The 26,459-nt window shown below is 40.0% G+C and overlaps 1 protein-coding gene and 2 pseudogenes across 3 annotated transcripts in view; 2 read left to right on the plus strand and 1 right to left on the minus strand.

Moving 5' to 3' along the window:
• The window catches only part of Bag4 (BAG cochaperone 4), a 50,564-nt gene that overhangs the window by 456 nt on the left and 23,649 nt on the right, over positions 1-26,459 (plus strand). For all 3 annotated transcript variants that reach the window (XM_004855366.3, XM_004855364.3, XM_087217292.1), the window contains exon 2: positions 19,489-19,596. In XM_004855366.3, coding sequence (XP_004855423.1) covers positions 19,489-19,596 — 108 coding nt within the window. The remainder of the gene's footprint in view (positions 1-19,488; positions 19,597-26,459) is intronic.
• On the plus strand, positions 12-14,778 carry LOC147826803 (glycerophosphodiester phosphodiesterase 1 pseudogene; annotated as a pseudogene).
• LOC110344071 (TP53-regulated inhibitor of apoptosis 1 pseudogene) lies at positions 18,271-18,642 on the minus strand (annotated as a pseudogene).

A 26,459-nucleotide genomic window follows, 5' to 3' on the forward strand; every position in this document is an offset into this window, starting at 1 on the left:
CCAATGAGGGGTCTTCGGTGGTGGGAGGAGAGGGGCATTGAGGGTTTGTAGCTCTAGGATTTGTCGGGGCTCGGATTTCATATTTGTTTTCCTTTTGAGGGTGTGTGGTGTGTGTGTGGAAGAGATGAGTGGGTAGACACGCTTGTGTTCTTTTCCCCTGCGTTTCTGTTTCGGCCACAGTGCGTGCGTGTGTGTGTGTGTGTGTGTGTTACCATTAAAAGGGGAAAAAGGAAGCTGCGTTGACCTCTGTGCGGGGCGATGTCGCTGGAGTGACAGGGCTCTGCTGGAGCTGTGGCAATTTATCCCGCGTGGCCAGAGTGGCTGCAGCCCCAGTCGTCGATCAGCAACCCCTCCCGCGGGGAAGAATCCTCAATGAGGAGGAGGGACCAGGGCATTTATGCTTTTGCCCCTAAAGCATTGCCCAGGATTGACTCATGGCATAGTCATTGTTGTAAAAGCAACTTTTCGTGCATTGTTTTATTTAACAGTTACCAACTGCAAGGTACATGTCATTATGGCACCTTATTTTCAAATAAAGAAGGTGGCGCTGAGAGGTTAACCCACTTGGTCAATATATTTGGACTTGTAATAATTTATTCTCTGTACACGAGCCAGAAGTATGTATCTTTTATTAATGCAGTATTCTTAGCATAATTGTCGTTATAGTATGGAAGGACACCTCTTTTTGTTCAGGAAGTATAACTTCCTCATTTGGTGAGACTGTAGTAGTGAAAGTCTCATACATTGCCTGTGAGATTGTAAAATGGTACAGTGCTTTGAAAAATAGTTGGACAGTTGCTCAAAATATTAAGCATAGTATTATATGATCCGGCATGTCCGCTCCTGGGTGTATACCCAAGAAAACCAAAAACGTCCTCATAAAAACTTTTATATGCATGTTCATACCATTATTATTTAGCAAGCAAAATGCCCATCAACTGATGAGTGGGTTAATAACAAAATGTGATATATTCATACAATAGATTATTATTTGGCCACAGATAGAACTGAAGTACTGGTACACAGTACAATATGAAGGAACCTTGGATCATGCACTGTGAGTGAAGCCAGGCACAAAGGTTGCATGTTACACGATTCTATTTATGTAAAATTGCAGAGCCACAGGGTGGGGGACTGGAAGTGTTGAGCAGCTTATGGAATTTTGGCTCTTTTTTGGGTTGTTTTTTGAGACAGGGTCTCACCATGTAGTCCAGGCAAGCCTTGAACTCACTGTGTAGCCCAGGCTGGCCTTGGACTGGCAGAGATCCTCCTGCCTCAGTCTCCTGAGTGCTAGGATTACAGGTATGTGCCATCATGCCTGGCCTTTTTTTTTTTTTTTCCTTTTTTTGAGACAGGGACTTGCTATGTAGTTTAGGCTGGCCTTGCACTCACTGCTTAGCCCAGGCTGGCCTTAAACTCGCTGCAGTCCTTCTGCCTCAGGCTCCCAAGTGCTGGGGTTACAGGCGCCTGGCTTTTTTTTGTTTTTTTGAGACAGGTCTTACAATGTAGTCCAGCCAGCTTTGAATGCTCTACTTGGCCCAGGCTACCCTCAGACTCACAGTAATCATCCTGCCATAGCATTCTGAGTGCTGGGATTATAGGTGTGCACCACCACACTCAGCCCATGGGGTTTTTTTTGAGGTGATGAAATGTTCTCAAGTTAGTGGTGATGATTGCACAGCTATGAATATGCTAAAGATCACTGAATTGTACACTTCTATTGGGTGGGTTTTATTAATTTACATCTCAAAAATTATATGAGAAAAAATTACCAGTGAGAGGAAAGATCCATATTTTCTGTGCTTAAATCTGGAATAAGTAGGCTGTGAGATTTTAATCCCATGGTCGGGTGATGAAATGGTTGACCGGTAAGTTAAAGATCAGTTGAAGGGAAATAGTTGAGGACGTCTAAACTGCTGACTTCTTTTGAGCTTGCTGTGTTATCAAAACAAAAATGTGTCTTCTAGGGTAGAGCAAAGAACAGGTTAGACAGGAAACGCTAAGATTTAGCCTTGTGTAGAGAGCTGTGGGGTAGGGTTGGGGTAGTAGGTGTGGTCCTGGGGTGACTGGGATAGTTGGAGATAAAACTGGACACGTGTAGTGGGCATTTTAAGAGTTTGCACTTTACTCTTGAGGTTTATTATTCTGAAACTTTAAAAGTGTGGGATGATAATCTCTTATAGAATGATTGAAAACCAATACAAAAGATGTGCATTGTCTTAACTTTATTGGTTTCTATGTGTTTTTTTTTTTGTACTGGGGATCGAACTCGGGTCCTTGCGCTTGCGCAGCAGGTGGCGAAACCACTGAGCTAAATCCCTGGCCCAGGTTTGTATGTTTTTTTATGTTTTTGTTTATCAAATCTGTCAAACGAAAAAAAAATACAAAGAACTTAAAAAATCTTGATGCTCAAAAAATGTACTTCATGGACCAGAAGCTTGTGAGTCCATTAGAAATGCAGAATCTCCCCAGCATAGTGCTGCATACCTATAGTTCCAGCACTCTGGAGGCTGAGGCAGGAGGATCACCTCAAGTTTGTGGGTGGCCAGCCTGGGCTACATCATGAGTTCAAGGCCAGCCTGAACTACATAGCAAGACCCTGTCTCAAAAAACAAAAAAGAAATTCAGAATCTGTCTTCTTTCAGACTTCCGGCTGCACTTATTAAGATGCCCAGTGATTCATATGTACATTGTTTGTGAAGCACTATATTATAGAAATGGATAAATGAGTTGTTATACTGAACCACAAAAAAATTTGACTATATTAACATATTTAAACGTGGTACGGGAAAAATTGAAAATTTATCATTTCCTCCATTTTTTTTTTTTTTTTTGGTACTGAGGATTGAACTCAGGACCTTGTGCTTGCAAGGCAGGCACAGTGCTACTGAGCTAAATCCCTGGGCCCCTCCATTTTTTCAAACTTTGAAGAGTAAAACTTTTCTTACCCTGTTAGCTATCTAGAAAGTATACTGCAAACTGGGTGTGGTGGCACCTAAAATTCCAGCACTTGGGAGATGGAGGCAGGTGAATCACCAGGAGTTTGAGGTCAGCTTGGGCTACATAGTGAGTTCAAGGCCAGTCTGAACTACAAAACCAAAAAAAAGGGAAGATATAGTGCAAGTACCCAGTACATTTACTTTGTAGTTAGGACCCTCACCCAACAGCATGTGCATCCTGTGAGCTTGTCGGAAATGCCATGTTTCAGGTCCTGTCCCAGAGCTAACAAGACCCCCTAGGTGATATATATCCCATCCCCCCCCCCCAAGTCATCAAGAGAGCAGGCCAAGGCCAGAGCTGCAGTCTCTTAATAACCTCATTTTAGAAGCAACTTACTATCACTTTGCCATCTGTTATCTTAGAACAATGTGGTAGAATGTGAGAGGCAGCCAGGGGCCAGTGGTGTATGGGAGTCATCTTTGAAGGATGGCTGTGTCAGGAAGAGAGCTCAGTTGGACTTCTGGAGGATTTCAGAAGAGAGGTCACAAACACATGCATCTGAGCAATGTCTAAATGTAGAGATCTTTTTCCTAACATCTTATAAAAACTCCAAACATACAGAAAAGTTGAAAGAATTTTAAATGAACACCCATATATCTACCACCTAGGTTCTGTAGTTAGCACTCTATATTTGCTTTTATCACATCTATCCATTTTGGTTTTGGGATGCACAGATAGATTTGAAAGGGTTTTTTTTGTTGTTTTGTTGTTGTTTTTTTCTTTTTAAAGACAGGGTCTGGGTATGTAATTCAGTCTGGCCTTAAACTCACTATATAGGCCGTGCTGGCCTCGAACTCATGGCAATCATCCTGCCTCCCAAGTGCTAGGAATATAGGTATGCCCCACATGCCCAGCTAAAAGATATTTTCAAAGATGAAATTAGGAGGATCCTTGGAAGTGAAGGATGTGGGAAAAGATGATTCAGAGGTTTTAGTATTTCACATAATAGGAATAAAAAGGAGGAACAGGGTTTTTTTGTTTGTTTTTGGCACCAGGGATGGAACTTGGGACCTTGCACTTGTGAGGCAGGCGTCATTGTCACTGAGCTAAATCCTAGGCTCAGGAGGAACTAGTTTTTATGGGAAAATAATGGTTTAGTTTTGTACCAAAAGAAGTAATGATTGGTTAAGAGAAGAGCCTTAAGAAATACAAAGACTTGGCAAGGAGCTTTGTGCTACCTTTATTTCCTTTCTGTAGGAAGCCAGTTAGTCAGGGTGGTTACGTATTGCTCTGGATGCAATACGTGGAATTGATTAGAGAGATACTTACAATTTTCTGATTTTGCTTTGCTTTTGTAATTTATTTTTTATTTTTTATTTTATTTTATTTTTTGGTACCGGGGATCGAACTCCCGTCCTTGCGCTTGCAAGGCAGGAGGTGTTGCTTTGCTTTTCGTTGTTGAATTTTAGTCTTTGTGGCAGTAAGGAATTGGTTGTGGGAAGGGAATGAGAGGTATGGAACTCAGGAGGGAGGTGGGGATGGAGATAGCGATTGTGTCATCAGGTGTAACTGAGTCACCAAAGTTTGAGCAGTGTTGGGGGTGAGAGACTGGGGTCAGAGAAATGGAACTGAGAAGATAGTGAGGCAGTGCTAAGAATTGTGGGAGATTCAGGAAGGTTATACAGTCCAAACCAATGTGGACAGTTATTTTGGAGATGATATGAGAATCAAAAAAAGCTGTTGGATTTGGCAATTTAAAAGATGTTAGGGGCCAGGGATTTAGCTCAGTGGTTCCAGCACCTGCCTCATAAGTGTAAGGTCCCGAGTTCGATCCCCTGTACCAAAAAAACAAAACAAAACAAAATAAAAGATGTTGATTTGTGCTCGCTTCGGCAGCACATATACTAAAAATGTTGGTTTTAGTGATGGGAGTTTAAAATAGTATTAAGGCAATGAATGGGAAATTTGGAGAAGACAGCTATACAGCTATTGTAAACTATATCCAGAAGTTATTTTTTCCTGGTTCTGGGCGTTGAACCCAGGGCTTTCACACTGAGCTACATCTATAACCTTTTTTGTTTTGGTTTTTTTTTCAATTTTTTTTTTTCTTTTTTTTGGTACCGGGGATTGAACTCAGGACCTTGCGCTTGTGAGGCAGGCACCGGAACCACTGAGCTAAATCCCCGGCTTTAATTTTGAGATAGGTATTGGTAAATTGCCCAGGCTGCACTCAAATTTGTAATCCTCCTGCTTCAGCCTCCCAGAGTGTTGGGATTACAGGCACAGGCCCCCATGACTGCCACACCCAGAAGATTTTTAGTCAGTGAGAAAATTGTCACTTGACTGAATTGAGATTCAGGGGAAGAATTTTTATAATTAGGTGGGTTGAATATATTTATAAGCAAAGGAGAATGAGCTTAGTGGATTCGGAAAAAAGATGTGAACAAAAGGCTAGAATATGGCTTGGGGAAAAAAGAAGTGAGGAAAAAGTAAAACTATATCTTTGTAAATGACATGGTTTTTGTACAGAGGGAAAAAAATCCATATATATATATATATATATATATTTTTTTTTAGAAAACCCACAAAAAACTGTTAGAATTAATAAGCAAGTTTGGAAAGGTTCAGATACAGGGCCAATATACAAAAATCATTTTTGTATCTATGTATTAGCAAAGAAAAATCCAAAAATGAAATTGAGGGACTAGTACACTTACAGCTTCAAGGAAAAAAAAAACCCAGTAAAATACTTAGAGATAAATTTTTTTTTTCGTGGTACCAGGGATTGAACTCAGAACCTTGTGCTTGTGAGGCAGGCACGGTACCACTGAACTAAATCCCTGGCCCTACTTAGAGATAAATTTGACAAAAGAAATGTAGAGGGCCGAGGATTTAGCTGAGTGGTTTCGCTGCCTCCTGCGTAAAAGGACCTGAGTTCGATCCCCAGTACCAAAAAACCTCCCCCAAAACAAAAGAAATGTAGAGAGATTTTGGATTGTGGCTTTGCAAATGCCTGTGCCTGGACTGTAGCAGTACTTTTGTCTCCAGCAGCAATAGTCCATGGCACCAAGATAGAAACCTGCCCTGGGTGGAAAGATACCGGGCTTTTTGGGGGGTGGGGGTGGGGGACAGGATCTCCCTATGTAGTTCAAGCTGGCCTCGAATTTGCAGTGATCCTCCTGCCTCTGCCTCCTGATTGCTAGGATTATTGCCACCATGCTTGGCTGAAAAATACTGGCCATTGACACTGAGTGATCTCATTCTCCCAGGACATTTTGAGTACCATTCAGAAATTTGTGAGGAAAACCAGCTGCCTCATCTACACCCCCTATCCCAGCAACTCATTGCTTTGCTAAGGCTGACCTCGGAACTCCTGGACCCAAGTGATCCTCCTCCCTTAGCCACCCAAATAGTAGGACCACTACACCTGATTTAAATATACCTGCTTTTCTGTGGTCCTCTAGGGAAAGGGAAAACGTCCATCATGCTAGCCCAGTGATGGCACACCTTTTAGAGATGAGTGCCTAAATGCAGCCCGTAATCCACTTATTTTATCACAGAGTGCCAACACTGCAATTAAACCTGAATACTATTTGTTTTTTGAGACAGAGTCATGCTATGTAGCCCCATCTGGTCTTGAACTCATAGCCATCCTCCTGCTTCAGCCTCCTGAGTAAACTTGAATACTGAGGTTTTAGTTTGGAAAAAACAACTCATACATTAACATCTTTTGTCTTAAAAGAAAAACACAATAACCTGTGTGCCGTAGGTTTGCCACCACTGTAGACTGTAATGAAAAAGAATTTGTTTCTGATGACTGAGGAATATGCTATTGTTCAGGAACCAATACTGAGGTTTGCCAGCACAAGAATAATATTTCAGACAAGTTTTGTTTGAGCTTGGTGGTGCATGCCTGTAGTTCCAGTACTTGGGAAGCTGAGACGGCTTGGGGTACGTGGTGAGTTCAAGCCTGGCCTAGATGACGTAATAATGGAGGGTGGTGGGGAAAGAAAGCCCTTAAATTAGTAATCCTTGGTGAGTCTTGAGGTGGTGACTCAGAGAGCCCAGGGGGCTTTGAGTAATTGAGAAATGCACCGAAAATAGCTTTGGCGTCATTTCTGTCTGTCAGAGGTCATCCCCACCTTGCAGTTTCCCTGTCTAAGTTTCTGATTTGGTCTTTTGACTCCTGGCTCCCACCTGGAACTTGTTGTATAGGAAGAGGAAGTAGATGTAAGTGAAGATGGGACAGAGACGCTCCAAGGGTTCTTAACCTCTGCAGGCTCCAGTGTGGCCTTTGGGAACGTGACAAAAGAGACTCTTGCACGAGGGCATCTGCTCAAGTCAGAATCTGTTATCAGTCTGGACCAGTTGTATACAAGAGTATAAAGTCCCAACACACAGATGTGATAAATTATCCTGATCTGATCATTGTACATTGTGTACATGTACCAAATTATGCTGTGCCTCATAAATATGTACAAATATTGTGTGTCAGTTAAAATGTACAGAAGTAATGTACAGAAATAAGGTGGAGCTGAAAACTCGAAGGGATTGGCGTGGCATGATGCCTGACAAATAAACTTGTTTGTGCATAAATTTACTTTCCACTATAGTTTGAATACATTCACTAACCGAAATGGCAGACATTGAGTACAGGCTTACTGTTGGCACCAACAATAACATTCAACTTAGTTCCCTTATTGCTGCTTCTCAAGTCCCTAGAGGCCTGAGTGTTGCAGAGTCTTAGAAGCTGAGGGTGTTTACTGCCATTCTTGGGCCCAGCAATATTGGAGAGCAAAGGACTTAGAGATGAACTGCGGCCTGGGGCCTTGTGACGAAGCCACAGTCACCCCCGATCATGAACTACTCGGAGGTCAGCTGTGTGAACACCCAGGGCAGATGCTTAAAGGGTGCTGTGTTTGTGGCTGCTTGGAGCAGGGCATACAAGACAATTACTGTGCAATGCACAAGTGTCTTACTGTACTGACCACTTACCTTTCATAGGGGGAAAACCCCTTTTTTCAGCTTTAAGGCTTTTACCCTCATTTGTTTGGATGACAGGGAATTAGGCTTTCTTTCTTTCTTTCCTTTTTTTTTTTTTTGGTACTGGGGATTGAACTTGGGTCCTTGCGCTTGCGAGGCAGGCAGTGGAACCACTGAGCTAAAATCCCCATCCCTAAGCTTTTTTCTTACTCCCATACAGGGCTTTCACACTGAGCTATATCCCCAGCTCTATTTTTGTTTTTGGTACTGGGGATCGAACTCAGGACCTAGCACTTGTAAGGCAGGCATGGTGGAATATTCATGAAGGAGTATTTGGTTCTTTTAGGTATATACCTAGGAGTGGAACAGCTGGGTCATATAGCAGCACCATGTTAAAGAATTTGGGAAAATGATAAAATATTTGGACCTTTGTACATTCCTATCAGCAATGTATAAATGTTCCAATTTGTGGAGCTGGGTATGATGGTTCATGTCTGTTGTAATCTCAAGAGTCAGGAGGGTGAAGCAGGGAGGATTGCTGTGAGTTTGAAGCCAGCTGGGGCTACATAGTTTAAGCCCAGCCTGCACCACAAAGCAAAACCGTGTTTCAAAAAACCAAAAACCAGAACAAACAACAAAAACCTTGTATGTTAAAGGACACTATCAAGAAAGTGAAAAGGAAGAAAATATTTGCAAATCATATATTTGAACCAAATACTCATTCATGAGTATTTATAGCAGCAGTCTAAACATCTACTAACTGATGAATGAAGGGATGGGAGGTGTAGGTCAGTGGCAGAACACATGCTTCACACACTTAAGGCCCTGGTTTTAGTCTGTAGGACCGAAAAGAAAGAGAGGCAGGAAGAAAGGGTATTTGCACACAGTAGAATATTATTTGACTACACAAATGAATGAAGTGTGTACCGATAAATTTAATAACATAGTTGAAGCTTAAAAACATTGTGCTGAAGGGCCAGGGATTTAGCTCAGTGCAGTGACTGCCTGGCCAGTGCAAGTTCCCCAAGTTCAATTCTCAGTACCGGGAAAAACAAACAAAAAACATTGTGGTGAATGAAAGCAGCCAGTAACAAGATATTAGTAAATATTCCCATTGGTATGAAATTTCCAGAATAGGCAGATCTGTGGAGTCAAAAAGACTATTGGTGTAGGACTGGGGGAAAGGGAGCTAGGTGGGCATAGCTAAAAGATACAGTGTTTCTTGAGGTGTTGAAAGTGTTCTAGAGTGGATTGTAGAGATGATTGCATGTATCTGTGATAATACTAAAAACCTCTGACCTCTGACCGGTATACATTATTTGCAGTGCTGGGTATCAAACCCAGGACCTTGTCATGGACTTGTACACTTTTAATGAGCAAATTGTGTGGTAGTGAGTTATAGCTCAGTACGTGCTCCTCCTGCCCATGCTGAGGATAGAACCCTTGCACATGCTAAGTACTCATCTACCACTGAATGTACTAGCCCAGTACATCTTTTCATAAAGATAAGAATGCTAGTATTCTGACTAGCAATTCAGTAATGCTTTTAGTTTTCACTTATATGCAGTTTTCTTTGTCCTGAAAGAGTGTATTCTGTGGAGGATGTATAGTCAGAATAATGTGATTTAAGTCACTGGAAATATTTATTTTTTTCTTTTTTTTTGGTACCGGGAATCGAACTCAGGTCCTTGCACTTGGGGAGCAGGCGGTGAAATTTTTTTTTTTTTTTTTAACGTTTGAATTGTTTTTAAAAGTACAAGTTTTGGGCCGGGGATTCTGCTGCCTGCCTTGCAAGTGCAAGGTCCCGAGTTCGATCCCTGGTACCAGAAATAATAAAAAATAAAAGTACAAGTTTATACTGATAACTCATCCAGTTCTTCTTCATCTTTGCTCATTGCTTATTTCATATTTCCTTGGCCACATGAAAATACAGTGGTGCCTCAGTTCATGAACTTAATTTGTCCTACAATTTTGGAAAAGATGGTCACATTTGTGTTTTTGTGGCAAAGATGGTTGTGGTTGTGTTTGTCACGCGATGCAAAGTTTGCAAACAAAAACAAAATTTTGTCAGATGTTTCTTTTTGTGAACTGAGGCACTACTCCACGGCTTTCAGTAACATTAGTTTGTCTTTTTTCTTTAAGGCATTCAGGATTGAACTCAGAGACTTCTTCGTTTTTGTTTTTGTTTTGGTACGGGGATCGAACTTGGGACCTTGTGCTTGCGAGGGTAGCACCAGAACCACTGAGCTAAATCCCCGGCCCTTGAGAGCCTTCTTGCTGAGCTCCATCCCCAACTCTTTTCTGTTTTTAAATTTTGAGACAGCATCTTGCTAGATTGCTAAGTTGGCTTGAATGTGTGATCCTCCTTGCTTAGCTTCCCGGAATTCTGGAATTACAGGCACGTTACCACCATGCCTGGCTACATTGTAGTATTTATTTATTTTACATACCTATACACACAGTAACTTAAGAATTAAAACAGTAATATCCACTAATAACATTCTATATAGTTTATCATTTTAAAGTTTTTATTATTGTATCTTAATTTTATTTTTTTAGGGTTGGGATCTTGTAGTGTTGCCCAGGCTGGCATTGAACTCCTGGGCTCCAGCAGTTCTCCTATCTCAGCATCCCAAGTGGTTGTGCTCTAACATCTCTTCACATATCTTTTTTTTTTTTTTTTTTTGGTACCAGGGATCAAACTTGGGACCTTGCAGTTGTGAGACAGGCGCTGGAACCACTGAGCTGAATCCTGACCCGCTTCACATATCTTTTGATGTTAGCATATATACTACTGAGGGCCAGGCGTGGTGATGAACACCTGTAATTTGAGCATCCTGAGAGGCTGAAGCATCAGGATCATAAATTCAAGGCCAGCTTGGACAACTTAACGAGATGCTGTCTCTAAAAAATAAATGTGTTGAGCTTGTATCTCTGTGCAAAAGCTCTGGGTTTAATCCCCAGGACAACACACACACACACACAGAATACTGCTAAGAATGCTCATTGAGAAACTTCAAAGCCAGGTGCAGTGGTGTGTGCCAGCAATTCCAGGTTCTTAGGAGGTTGAGGCAGAAGGATCATGAGTTCAAGGGTGATGTGGGCAATGTGGCAAGACGCTATCTTAGAAAACTATTCAGTAGTTACTTGAATTATTTTTTGTATGTGGTTATCGATTTGCTACTCTTTTTAGATGATTAAGTACAATTTGAGTTTGTACTGATATTTCTAATTCAAATTAAGGACTACAAAGGTTTTTGTTGTTGTTTTTGTGGTACTGGTGATTGAACTCTGGGCTTTCACGCTGAGACAAGGTCTTGCTATGTTGCCCAGTCTGGTCTCAAATTTGTGTTCTTCCTGCCTTTGCCTTTCAAGTAGCTGTGTACTACCACAATTAACAGGTTAAAATCCGTGTGTGTGTGTGTGTGTGTGTGTGTGTGTGATCTATAGCATATATCCTATGAAGAATGTCAGCCAAATTACTGTGCTTAAGTTCACTTCAAATACTTTTTCTTTGTGAGCTTGTTCACCAGCTCAATGTGTAGTTTTTTGTTTTTGCTTTCTTTTTAAGTATTTAAAAAGATTTTGTCATCTTTTATAATTTTTTTGTGAAAGTTGCAGTTGTTCTAAAGTTAAATATGCAAAACAAGATATGTTGAAGGACAGTCTACCTTTCAGTGTTTTCCCATATTGTTTTTTCACTTTTTATTATAAAACTATCTTAGTTACTTTTCTCTTTGCTGAGACAAAATGCGTAGCATCCAAAGTTAAAGGAGGAAAGGTTTATTTCAGCTCACAAGTTGTGGAGGTTTCAGCCCATAGTTGGCTGGCTTTAAGGCCGGGTGGCATCGCAGAGGAGAAAGTTCATAGCAAAGCAGGCAAGAGACAGCAAGCAACAGAAGCAGCAGCAGGCCTGCCTTCCCCCCTCTCTCTTTATATTCCATCCAGACTGTGAGCCTATTGATTGGTACCGTGACACCCAGGGTGGGGCTTCCATCATCCACATCAGAACTATGCTAATTCCAATCAGTGGACTAATTTAGTATCACACACCCTTAATTCCCATGTCACACGCCCTAGACCTAGCTATCTCCAAAAAGCCCCACCTATGAGTACGTGAGGCTTTGGGGGGACAGCTAGATATAAGCCTTAATAGAAACTTTCAAATATATATAAAAGTACAGAAACTCGTATTTTAAAACTCAGGTATGTATCTATCCATCACTCAGTTTCAGCAGTTATCAAGTTATTGTTTATACAACCACCCAATCATTTGTCACACTGTTAATCTCTTAAAATATCTTTCAATACTGAATTTGTTTAGTCTCCAAGGTAGCTTTGTTTTTTTTAGTTTTTTTGTTTTTTTTGTTTTTGGTGCTGGGGATTGAACTCAGGACCTTGCCTCTTGCAAGGCAGGTGCTGGAACCACTGAGCTAAATCCCTGGCCCGGTAGCTTTGTTTTCTAATGGAGATAATGTGTGGTACTAGGAGAAAGAGATGATAAATGAAAGAGTAGATAATAACTGAAGGAGAAAAGTTTTTGAGAAGAGATTACGTGGCCGGAGAAATGAAGGAGTTGGCCTTTAATAGAAGCAGGGTAGTTCATTCATACTTTCTGGAAAAACAAGAACAGATATGGGCAAATTGGTAGATTTAGTACATGAAAAGATAGAATTTCTGCTTGACTTTTTTTTTTTAAGTGTGGAATGAGATATATTTTTCAGTTGAAAAATGAGGAATGGAATAAGAAGATCGTAGAGATTTGAGGGGAGAAGAAAAGCAAAATGAGCCATGTGTGGTGGCACACACCTGTGATACCAGCATCAGGAGGCTGAGGCTGGAGGATTGGCACAAGTTTGAGGCCAGCCTGGGCTACATAGCGAGTTCAAGGCCAGCCTGAACTACACAGTGAGACCCTGTCTCAAAAAACAAAACAAAACAAAACAACATCAACCACAACAAAAAAGTGAAATGGTTAATCTGGATAGTGAGAAAATAATCACATTATTGTACTATTAGTGTATATCTAATATATATATTGTGTTAGTGTATATCACACTAATGTACTATTGTTAGCAGTGCTACTTAAGTGCTCACTTGAGATGTATGGCCATAAATTTCAAACCAGAGAACATGTCTTTTTTTCTACCAGTACTAACAAGGTGGCGGCTGTGGATAACTAGGTTTAAACAGTGCTAGTTTTCTGCACGGTAAGTATGTTTGAGTGAGAGTGCCAAGGGATGAGGTGATGGGAGGCTGAGTCAGGAAGGAAATGAGGATGTGGTAGGGTGGAAGATTAGGAGATTGGGAGTGGTCATAAAAATGTGGGGACCTCCAAGAATTGGCAGGAAAGGACAAGAAACCAGAGTAGCTCTGAGGATTTAGCTTTTGTTCACCACATCTGGAGTGAATCAGCTTCAGCCCTTGTTTTTTCATCCCTTTACTCATGATTCACATTCTTGGTAGAGAGAAGTCATTCCAAAGCTCATCTCAGAACCAGGGAGGAAAGGGAAAGTATTAATTAGTGGAATTTGCCTGATTGAAAAATTTAGTAGTAGCTAGGATCTGAAGATTGTCTGTAGCATTAAGAGAAGGAGAACCCTGCAGTTCTCTAATTTCTATGTTCTGTAAGGGAGAAAGGTACTTGTCTAGCTTGTGTAATGGCATATAGATTCAGGACTTGCTTTGAAAAGAAAGCATTATCAAACTGGAAGTATCCAGTGAAGTGAAAATGGTGATGATCTCTCAGCATGAAACCATATTTGAAGTTTAGGGGAAAAAAATCAAAGATCTTGTTCAAACTTAGAACTATACTTAAACTGTAAAGTTGTAAGCAAAATAACTTATCTGATCCAACAAGAAATGTGTGTGTGGAGCCAGCACTATCCCTGTAGGTCCTGTGGTTCTGCCATTTTGCTGTTGCCCACCCATTCTACCACAGGGAAACCTCCGCTGCACCTGAGAGCATGCCGGGAGCCCCCGACAGCTAAGAATGGAGCAACGTGTGTGGAGTTGGACATTGAGTTTACTTCCAGGGATATTCCTGTCTCTGTACATGACAAACAGAAGTCAGGACCATCGATGGGCCTGCTTAGTTGTGGTATTTGACATCTCAACATATTAGGAAACTTACCCCTACAGCGTATGACAGCCTCAGGAATAATTTCCTTGTGGAGAAGATCCCTACCCTGAGGGAAGCTGTTGCAGAATGCCCAAACTATAACCTCACCATCTTCTTTGATGTCAAAGGCCATGTAAAGATGGCAACTGACGCTATCAAGAAAATGTACATGGAATTTCCACAAGTATACAATAATAATATGGTCTGCTCATTCTTGCCAAATGTTATCTATGAGACAAACAGATCAGGGTGTAGTCAGCTCTGACTCACAGGCTGAGCCATATAGGAGATGAGAAACCCTCGCTAGGATACTTTCTGGAAGCAGTCTGTGTTTATGCTAATGGACATTTTGCTTGATTGGAGCATGCATAATATCTTGTTACTTGTATGGAATTTCACTTTCCTTAGGCAAAAGGAATATGTATCCCTGGACTATTTGAAGAAGTGGTCAACTAAATGAATCCATGTTGTTGATTGGACTGTGAGTATCTTTGATGAAAAAAGTTACTGTGAATCCCATCTTAGTTCTAGCTATATCACAGACAGAATGCTGGAGGACTGTGTACTTCTGGACTTTCACCCCAGGGAGGAAACACAGGTTCAGAAACTGCCAGTTGGCCTCATGTAGAGATATCAAGGTGTCCTTTGTACTAGCCCAATCCCTGGGGGTTCAGTGACTCTCACAAGTAATAGTAACTGCATTTTGTTGTTGTTACTGGTAATTCATTTATTTATTTATTTATTTATTTATTTATTTATTTTTGTTATATTGCTTTTTTTTTTTTTTGGTACCGGGGATTGAACTCGGGTCCTTGCGCTTGCAAGGCCGGTGGCGGAACCACCAAGCTAAATCCCCAGCCCACTGGTATTTTATTTTTAATTTTTGAGACAAGAATTGACAATGTAGTTCAGGCTGGCCTCGAACTCACTATGTAGCCCAGACTGGCTTCAAACTTGTGATGATCTCTTGCCTCAGCCTCCAAGTGCTGGAATTACAGGTGTGCACAACTGATTCTGTCTTAGTACTTGTATTGTTATCTGAACAAACCAAAAGCCAGTGTTGCTGCCAGACTCCATGGAATGCCTGAAGTTATTGCTGTCTCTCTTAAAACTCTGGATCTGAAAAAAGGTGTAACAGCTCCTGGCTGCAAAGTCAAGGCCACTCTGAGACCCAGTGAGGATAAGCACAGAGTGTGTTATGCAGTGAAGGGATGCAGATGAAATGCATGGGATTTGCATGATCACTCAGAGTGGACATTTTGAAATATGCTACGCTTCAGTAATGTACTTATTTCAAATACTTCTGTTCAGCTCTGTTAACAGTGTACTATATCTATGTACGATAGATGTCATACTGAGGTCATACTAATAAAATCTTTAAAAGGAAAAAAGTATACATCTATTAAACTAGACAGAAGATGCTTTAGAAATTTTTGAGAGCTGACATAGTCTTTTAATTTTCTGGCTTCTTATCACAAATCATTGTTAACTTTTTCAGTTGGAGAGAAAGGTTGAAGAGATTATTACCATAGCTAGATTGGAGTGGTAGTTGTTCTGTTATCTGTTCCTGACCTTGAAGTATAGTTGGCAGCAGAAAGCTTAGCCATAGCAGACAGCTGAAAAATATTTTAAAAACCTGGAGTATGGCGAGGCAAAGTTAAAGATGTGTGTGCTTGAAGTAAACTTTAGCAGTAATATTTTCATGCTCAAAAGTTGTTACCACTGTTCTAAACAGGAGCAAAGTACTGTTTGTTGTACTAGTTAAATTAATACAGGTTGATATATCTCAAATGCTTGGAACCATTAGTATTTTGGATTTTTTTTTTTTTAGTTTTGGGATATTTATGTATACATAGTGATATATATATGGGACTTGGGACCCAAGACTAAACACAAAATTATTTATCTTTCATGTATACCTTATACAGACCTTGAAGGTAATTTTACACACCTTTTTTTTTTTTGGTGCTGGGGATTGAATACACACCTTTTTTAGTGCACCTTCTTTTGTGTGTGTGTGTGTGTGTGTGTGTGTGTGTGTGTGTGGTGTTGGGGTTCAAACCCCAGGCCTTGCACATGTTAGGCAAGCACTGTACCCTGAACTACATCTCCAGCCCTGCATGTGCCTGCATTTTGACTGCAACTCAGCACATCAAGGGTAGACTTCCCCACTAGTGAGGTCATGTCGCCACTCAACAAGTTTTGGTATTTGGAACATTGTGGATTTCAAATTTCCAAATTGGGGGTGCTCATTGTGTCATAATGATGGGCAGTGACTGGAGGGAAATAAAGGAAATTAATGTCTGGGTTGTCAGTCTGACATAGAATTCTTTTATATATCATTTGGTATAGTGGAATTGACATAATGGATAAGAACAAGCGTTTACCAGTCAGTAATTGTTTATTGTAGGGCATGTAATTTACCATGTAACATATCTGCATCATTTACTTTTTTGTTTTTTTCAGGTAGGATCTTATTATGTAGTTGAGGCTGGCCTTGAACTTGCTATGTAGTCTATGCTGGCCTCAAACTTGTTATGTAGTCCACACTGGCCTCAAACTCATGATCCTCCTTTGTCAGCCTTCCAAATGCTGGTATTACAGGATGCACCATCACATCTGTCTTCTTCATCCGTTTAATAATGATTAATAATGATTTTATGCCTATTTATTTATTTATTTTTGGTACCAAGGATCGAACTTGGGTCCTTGTGCTTGCACAGCAGTCGGCGAAACCACTGAGCTAAATCCCCGGCCCAATAATGATTTTATGATAGGGCTCTGTCTTAGTTACTTTCTTGTTCCTGGGGCAAAATACCCAAAGTTAAAAGGGGAAAGTTTTTTTTTAGGTAGTAGTTTGTAGAGGTTTCAGTCCGTGGTCAGCTAGCTCCAAGGCAGGGTGGCATGGGAAAGGAGAAACAGCCCATGATGTGCCAGGCAGAAAGCAGTATGCAGCAAAGCAGCAAGCCTCCCCTTCCCTTTTTTTCCATTCAGGCTATAAGCCTATTGATTGGTGTCACCCCTATCTGGGTTGGGGCTTCCTATTATCTATAACCAGAACTATGCTAAACCAATCAGTGGACAATTTAGCTATCACTCCCTTAATCCATATTCATACAACCTAAATCTAGCCACCTCCAAAAAGCCCACCTATGGGCGTATGAGGCTTTGGGGGGAGATCTAGATACAAGCCGTAACAGGCTCCACTGCCTTTTTGTATTATTTATTTATTTATTTATTTATTTTGAGACAGTCTGGCTGTGTAATTGAGGATGGGCTTGAACTCACTGTGTAGATCAGGCTGGCCTCAAACTCATGGCAATCCTCCTGCCTCAGCCTCCTGAGTGCTGGGATTACAGGCATGTACCACCAGGCCGGGTTGCTTTTTTTTTTTAAAAACTAAATGTTAGAGTTTATTCCATCTTCATGATTACAGACATTATAAGATGGGCAAACAAGGCAAATAAAGCAAGCACCTTTCGCCTCCACTTAACCAGATGCAGCATTTTCGTTTTATGATAGGCAGGTTGACTTAATTCATTAACTTGGGTTGCAAGCTGGCAACACCAAATCTCTGTGATAGGTGGTTCTTCCATAGGCACTGCAAATACCATGATTCCTTAACTATACACTGTGAGCTCTGAAATGGTGTTTACGTCAACATTCTTTTTTGGTACCAGAGATTGAACTCAGGACCTTTCGCTTTCGAGGCAGGAGGCAGCACCACTGAGCTAAATCTCCGGCCCTAGGTCAATATTCTTGAAGCTTACATGTCTTAGATACCTGGAGGCGGGAAGTGTTAACAGCTGTCTTCCTCTTTGCTAGCCCAGGTCACCGGCAAACTTAACTGTTAGTCATTTTATAAAAGTGAAACTGTGCTCCCAAGTATTGATTGCAGCTGTTGTGCCCGGATCCCTTTTTATAGAGTATTTACTCCCTGAGAGAGAAAAAGAGGTCCCAACCAAATGCTTTCATGAACAATGACCCCAGTACTTTTGCAGCAAAGTCAAGACATCAGGCAACCCTGATCATCTTGATTAATTTATCATTATTTACACACAAGATATATTGAAAGCTAATTCCAGACCACATATTGCAATAGTAATCTCAAGAATTGGTTCAATTTTAGCACATTGAGTTCCTCCAAGATGCCAGAACAAGTGAGAAATCATCTCAAAGCATAGTGATTGTTCATCATTTACAAGTGAGAGGAAAACATCGAGGAGGAAGAAATAAAATTCCTTCCTCTTAAACTCATCAATCCCATGGCTATATTCAGGGCCTTAGTTGATAAAATCCAGAGTCCTTAATTTCCTGATGAATCCATTTTCAAGGTCAAGAAGAGTTTTCAGGCTTTTCTTTGCCATGGCCCATGAACTCCAGTCCTTCAATAGGAATCTCTTTCTCCTTTATTGCTTTCTGAACACACTGCTGGTAGCGCTCGAAGAGATCGGTGCACGGATCCCTGGAAACGTCCCCCTTGAGAAACTTCTCCTCGGCAAACCAGCGATTGAAGCACTGGTCGTACTTGCGCTTCATATCAGTGCAAGCCTCTCCGACGCTGTTCATGGCGAAAGCTGTAGCCATCCTGGGTTGCTTTTTATGTTACCTTTTTTGATACCTATATCCTGCCTCTGTAACTCTCAGAATGATCTAAGAGTATTTTTTTCTTTTCCTTCTCCCTCCATTGATTGCTTGATCCCCCCTTTTTTTCTTTTTGTACATGTTTGGAGTACATAATGATTATATTCCTTATGTGGAGTTGGTACACATATGTTATGGCTTGGGTCTAGATGTCCCCCCAAAGCCTCATGAGATCATAGATGGGGCTTTTTTAGAGGTGGCTGGATCTAGAGTATGTGATGCTGGGATTAAGGGTGTGTGATTACTAAATTAGTCCACTGTTACTAAATTAGTGACAAGCTGCTGTTGTCACTTGTTGCTTGCTGTCTTCTGCCTGCTTGCTCTTCGATCCCCCTTTGCCATGCCACCCTGCTTTGGAGCCAGCCAACTATGAACTGAAATTTTTATAAACCAACTGTAAGCTACAATAAACCTTTAACTTTCTTTAACTTTTAGGGTCAGGTATTTTGTCTCAGCAACAAGAAAAATAAGACAATGTACATATCACATTTTAATTGTTTTTTCATACCTTTACCTATCCTCATTTCCCCTCCATCCCCTGATCCCCTTCCTATTTGAGAAAGATCTGTTTCTCTACATCCTATTAAGTAACTTTTATTTTATTCTTTATTTATATTTTGGGCTTTTCATGTAAGAAAAATTATGTGGTATTTAAGCTCATGGGTCTGATTTATTTCATTTAACATAATGGACTCAGGGTGCATCCATATTTCTGCAGGTTACTTACATTTGTCCTTCTTTATGGCAGAGTAGTACTCGATGTAAGAATATTATTAAAAGTGAATTCATTTTCCTTTTAGGAGCAGCCACCATATCCTGGCTATATTGCTAACTACTGGAATTCAGCTGCACGACCAAGGGCCCCATACCCAAGTACATATGTTGTGCGACCAGAGTTACAAGGCCAGGTATGTAAATTGGCAAGTTGTCAAGCTGCTTGCTTGCGTGCTTTGTTTGTTTGTTTGTTTGTTCTTTCCAGGGATCAAACTCAGGCAGTCACCACTGAGCTAAATCCCTGGCCCTCTTGGATTTTTTTTCTTAATGAACCTATGTACATTTATTTATTTTTGGTACTGGGGATTGAACTCGGGTCCTTGCGCTTGCAAGGCAGGCAGCGGAACCTCTGAGCTAAATCCCTGGCGAACCCATGTACTTTTAGAACCTGTGGAAATTTAATGATAGTGATATGTGGGTTTTAAACAATTTAATGGATTCCATCAATCTCATCTTAATATTTTAAGCTGAGTCATAAAGTATCTAGGGGACCGGCGATTTAGCTCAGTGGTTCTGCTGCCTGCCCCACAAGCACAAGGTCCCGAGTTCGATCCCTGGTACCCAAAAAAAAAAAAAAAGGTATCTAGGCAAATATTACTTATATTTGAATTTTTAGGAAAATTTTATTTATTTGTTTGTTTGTTTATTTATTGAGATAGGGTCTAGCTACATAGTCCAGGCTGGCTTTGAACTCACCATGTAGCCCAGGCTGGCCTCCAACACACGGGGATCCTCCTGCTATAGCCCCCAAGTGCTGGGATTACAGGCATGTGCCATCATATCTGGCAGGATAAATATTTAGTTATAAATATTTTAAGCATACTAAAAGACTACAGAAAATATGTACATCTTTTTATTTAGTTCTGTCAATTTTTAAATTTGCCACATTTGTTTCAGATTTTTTTGCCAGAGATTCCTGCAGTATCTCTCTAGTCCCCACCTGCCCGGTGTGCAATGCAGGCCTGAGAAAAACATACACTAAGAGACAGAACTAGGAGAGAAAGTGGGGTGCCAGGACAGCCAATGCCAGTGCAACCAACAAAGGCACTGGGCAGTTCCAGGCACTGACTTACTGGCAATCAGTTTGGGCTAAAGGCAACATGTGGTTTCTATGGAAATTAATATAAACAAGGCTCATAAAGGACAAAACAATGCATTCTCAAATTAGGAACAGAATAGAAAAAATATATGATTGTAATTAGAACATTATCTTTCTAGTCTGAAGGTTTTAGTTGTGGGAACGGAATTTGGGTGCAGGTTTCTCTGATTTTGGCACATAGGCTTCAGCCAGACTCACTTCTCAAAACAAGCCAATTGTGGGTTTAACGTTTTGCAGTCTGCTTTGGGCATATTCAATATTATGGTGCTCTACATCTCCCCCTTCTCTGTTTGAAGATGGCAGGTGCATCAGGTTTGTTGGTGATCTTTGCAGGTCCCAGGGCAGCCTTTGAGTGGCTTTCAGCAGGGGTGTCACATCATGCTGCTTGCAGTGAATCCATCTTGGTCCATTGTGGTACATTCTGGGATGATGGCCACAGCATCTTTTTATTTTGTTAAAAAATAAGCATACCCTGGCCCCTATGTTATTAATTGTATTGAGTCATTTACCTTTTAGTTAGGACATACTTTGTCACAGAGTGTTTTTTGTTTGTTTTGGGGGGTTTTTTTGGTACTGGGGATTGAACTCAGGACCTTGTGCTTGTGAGGCAGGCTAAATCCCCAGCCCTAGTTAGGACATACTTTGACAGCACTAGTGTCTAGGACATGTCTGTAGATCTATCTTTGTATATATTTACTTTCCATAAGTGGATCTAAAAAATTTAAAATGAAAGTAATTGAGCTTGTGGGGGTAGCTGTATCCCCCCCTTTTTGTTTATGTAATTGTGCTTTTAGAGAAAGGTGAGTGCGTCCAACAGTGCCTTGTCCCGTGAGTTATCCAGTGGACCTCTGCCACAAAGACTTGTAATGTGTCTAACTGACTTAGCTGTCTATAATAATTTCGTTTATAAAGAGCATCTCCACATGTGGTTAGGGGAGAAAGGGCATAGTTTCAATCCAACTGCTTCAAGCTGAGAAGGGTTGATGTTGGGAAGACCACAGTTAGGGGTTCTCTTCAGGGAGCTAATTAAATAGGGCTTAAATAAAAATCGTGTTGTAATTTAGCAATTATAAACTCACTATATAAAGTCAATCTGGTGGATTTTGGTAAAAACATCTAGCACATTTGTTGTTGATTTTATCTATATGATCACTTGGAGTTTGGCAGCTTATAGGCAAGAATAAACAAATTTAAGAAATTAGAGCATGTATAGTCAAAGTATAAGTACTAAAATAAAAAAGCAGGTTGGGGAAAGAGCCATGTTTAGAAACTGTTTTTAAAGGACTAAAATAGTGATTGTAACCTGCTGGCTCTTAGACCCTTTCATTAATGAAGGTTATCTAACTGGTTGTGATCAGTTAGTTGTAAACACCACTGCACTTGGACAAGCCATTAGTCTGATATTTTGTCATAATTTTTCTTTTAATTTTAGCGGTAAAAAGACTGAAAATTTAACAATTTTGAAAAAAAATTTTAGCTAAAAAATTTTAAAGCTCTTGTTGAGGTCTGTAGATTTTACCAAACTTTTTTCTATTGACCCACAACAGGGGTGAGTCCCCAGTGTAGTTGGAAACTGCCAATAGGGGTCAGCAATTGGAGCCCCTTCTTATATGTAGTTTTATTGCTATTGTCTTGACTTCATATATCTTTGGATTATACTTTTCTACTGGGTGTTGAAGACCAAGTTAAAGTGAGACCTATATTAATTAAAATTAACCTCTTAATGTCTATCAAGGTCAATTAAGTCTCCACAGGTATTACTTTGAACCTTGTATAGAGCTTTTCAGCTCCTGTCAGTGTCAGCCATCAGGATGCATCACAACCTTGCTTGACCATGTTACTTTCTGTGAAAGCATGGGAGATTTTCCCCTACAAGTGACAGCACTACAAGTGACTTTGGCACACTGTTGATTCTTATCATTTTGGTGTCCAAAAGTCTCCCTGCTCAGGAGGTTGGGTGATTTACCAAAGTTGTAGAATCTTGTAGAAAAGGTGCTCTCATGTCCTGGGTTATTTGTAGACCTTGAAGGGCCAGGGCCAAAATATTGGCTGTCTTCTTAGCCCAGTTACCTTTTTAAGTTCTGGTCTCTAAACCTTAGTTGTTGAACACCCAGAAGAGAAGATCAATAACATTAGCATTGCAATAGGAGTAGTGAACTTAACTAATATAATTTTACCTGGATGTTAAGCACCTTGAAATATAAAATATAGTTAGAAGACTATTATTATCAATCACAGTTGTTCTAGCAGTTGAATTGCTATAAAATGTTAACAGAAAAAAAGCTTCAAATCAAGAGCCATACATAATATTTTAGCATGACAATCATGATGACATTAAGCTTATAACACACTTAAATATCCATCTTAATATAAAATAGCCATTGTTAAATGTACTCATTCTCCAAAAACACAAAAATTTCTCATCTAAATTGTTATCACTTGATAAGATAATGTACCTGTTATTATAAGTAGCTGGAGTGTAAGAGAAAGGCAAATACTTGAATCAAAAGGAGGTTATTACCATAAACAATATATTAGAAAATCTGTACAGGCAGAAAGATTGAATACATTTAGTACATCAAAAAATTAACAATATCACAATTATATGTATAAAACCTTGTCCCCTTTAATTTAGTGTGGTACCAAAAGCATCTTATCAATAAAACCTTGTTTTTCCCACAGAAAATTTAATCTTTTGAAGATGTCCAGTGTAAACATACCACAATAACATATTTAGAACTTAACCCTTTGCTGACAACCAATATAAACATATTACAATAGCATATTTAAATAATATTACTGTAAGTCTTTTGTAAGGCTGTGCAAACTATGGGGTTAGTCTGTTGTAAGAGTATGGAAACTGTTGAGGTCCGTCCTCCTAGAGAGCAGACTGGAAAATATTTCCGTGCGACCACTCCTTTGTTCACCAAAGGGAGTCCTGTTTAGCAGTCTCTCCATACCTAAGGGTCTTCATTAATTACTTTGACAAAGCTTATTTAATAACCTATAAAAACCAGATTGTAACAATTAATACATTATTTGTAACCAATTAAAGTTTTGGAGTGATTATATTTAGACAACAATATGCATTACATCATTTTAACCTGTTAGCAACCAGGGGGAAAAAAAGCATGCCTTTAACTCAAATAACCTTTATCTGGGCCAGCGATTTAGCTCAGTGGTTCCCCCGCCTGGCTCCCAAGGGCAAGGATCTGAGTTTGATTCTCAGAAAAGAAAAAAAAAACAAACAAGAAATAACCTTTATCTATAAGCCAATTTAAATTATAAGCAAATATCTTTCTAAAAATTTTTCTTTAAAGGAAAAAAATGTTGAGCTTAAGCAAAATAGCTAACAGTTGGACAAACAAACATATAAGACAATTTGTCAAACTAGAGTGCACTCAAATATATTTAGCCTAATTGCATTATAATATCCTTTTGTAATTTTTAGGTTTATAATTGCAAGACTAGTCAAAACTTTTTGTAAGTCAATTAACAGAGATCTCTTGTAGAACTTGGAAAGAATGAAACCTCTTTATGCCTGTAAATGCAAACCTTTTATAACAAACTTGAAACCAGCAAGCAAACATACATATTTCCTTGATAAATCACTTCCACACACCTTCTCAACGTACCTAGGCCTTCTGGTCTTGTATATCTCTCTTTATCCTTCTAACAAGACTAACATACAAAATCCTTTCATGTCAACAGTATATCTTTTTTTTTTTTTGGTACCGGGGATCGAATTCAGGTCCTTGAGCTTGGGCAGCAGGCAGTGAAACCGCTGAGCTAAATCCCCAGCCCAACAGTGTATCTCTTTTACTTATAGCCTTCTTAATATTTTTCCTCTGTCTCACTTATTATAAACCTTTTATATCAAACTTGTCTTCAGCTGTTAAAATTTTCAAAGGTATCTTTTTTTTTTCTTCTGTTCTCAGATTGTTATATTTTAAAATTTGACTGGCTGCCAGTAGAACAGTAGTAACCTTGAGTTCTTCATCAACAAAGTACCAAAAAGAGCATGTTAATCCTATAATTAAAATTCAAGAATTTGCAATGCACAAGAAATACTTTAAGCATACCAATTAAACATCAACTCAAATAAAAACAAAGATACATTTCTTTTTTTGTTTGTTGTTTTTTGTGTGGTTTTGGTACCAGGGATTGAACTCATAACCTTGTGCTTGGGAGAGGCATGGTGCCACTGAGGTAAATCCCTGGCCCTAGGATACATTTATCAATTAGTTAAAATTTGTAGCTTGATTTCTCTTCTAAAATCTCTTGATGTCTGGTAGAGCACAGTTGCAGTTTCTCTGCCTTTGTTTTGGATTCCAGACCTTAGCAGGCAGCATCAGGTTGATAACATAGCACTGGCCTTGGCTCTTAAAGCCAGGAGTGTTTTTTTCTCACTATTTTGCTTAATGCTCTTCAGAACTTTCTTAGCCGTTTTCAATTCATTACTTATTTTCTCATTTTAGTTCTTTCCAAGCTGTGTGCAGGTTTTGATTTTTTTCTGTGTGTGACCATGGCACTTCCCAGTGCACTAAACCCAAGTAGTTCTCATGCTTTCTTAGCAACTGAAGCAGAGGGGGAGGCAGCTCAACCTCCTTCAGAGGGGAAGCCCTGGGGTTTGCCTGTAACAATGTCACATTTTCTGAGAGAGGCAAGTCCGCAGGGTGAAAGACAGCAGATTTGGCAAACAGTTGTTCTAAAACTGAAGCTGAGCAGTTCTCACCAGCAGCTGAGCTGCAGAGCAGAAGCTTGAGCAGCTCCCAGGCTTGTGTTCGGGCCGCAAAACAGAGCACACAAGGCTCCAAGTCATCAAGGTCTCAGTTAAAGTCTCAAGGGAGATAACTCTTCTTTGTTGAGCTGTCTGGATGTTACTTTTAACATGTTCCCCAAGTTCCATATTTAAAGTTAAAGTTTGTGAAAAACGACAATTATATTTATATTTAATTATTTTTTGCCACATTTATTTCAACACTGCAGGCCAGCTTGGGCCAAAAGTGAATTATTTCTTGCAGCATTTATTTCAACACTTCAGGCTAGCTTGGGCCAAAAAATGAATTATTTCTTGCAGCATTTATTTCAACACTGCAGGCCAGCTTGGGCTGAAAATGATTACCCCGTGTTTTAGTCCCAGCTGATACCTTCAGATACCTTCTTGTATCTGAAGCACCTACCTCTTTTTTTCTGGGATTTTGTGCTTGTCCTTGACCTTGATGTAAAGTGCACTGCATCGTGGATTCTTTTCTTTTTCTTTTTTCCTTTTTATTCAGAGTAGCCTCACTGAGCAGGTGATTGCTCGTGATTTGAGACCCCATGTTGGGCACCAATTGCCAGAGATTCCTGCAGTGTCTCTAGTCCCAACCTGCCCAGTGTGTGATGCAGGCCTGAGAAAAAAATACACTAAGAGACAGAACTAGGAGAGAAAGCGGGGTGCCAGGACAACCAATGCTGGTGCAACTGACAAAGGTGATGGACAGTTCCGGGCACTGACTTTTATTGGCAATCAATTGGGTGAAAGGCAATGTGTAGTTTCTATGGAAATGAATGTAAACAAGGCTTATAAAGGACAAAACAAAGCATTCTCAAATTAGGAACAGAATAGACAAAATATATGATTGTGATTGGAACATTAGACTGTAATTAGAAGGAACATTGTCCTTTTAGTCTGAAGGTTTTAGTTGTGGGAACGGAATTTGGCTGCAAGTTACTCTGATCTTGGCACATAGGCGTCAGTCAGATTCACTTCTCAAAACAAGCCAATTGAGGGGTTAACTCTACAGCCTGCTTTGGGCATAATCAATATTACGGTCCTCTGCATTTTCTCACTTTAATTTTTTTATAATTTTGATGTGGGATCTTGCTGGGTAGTTTAGGGTGGCCTTAAACTCA

This window comes from Heterocephalus glaber, unplaced genomic scaffold (genome assembly GCF_053883595.1).
Source record: "Heterocephalus glaber isolate CG9 unplaced genomic scaffold, H.glaber_assembly_v1.0 deba00001461, whole genome shotgun sequence".
Lineage (NCBI taxonomy): Eukaryota > Metazoa > Chordata > Mammalia > Rodentia > Bathyergidae > Heterocephalus > Heterocephalus glaber.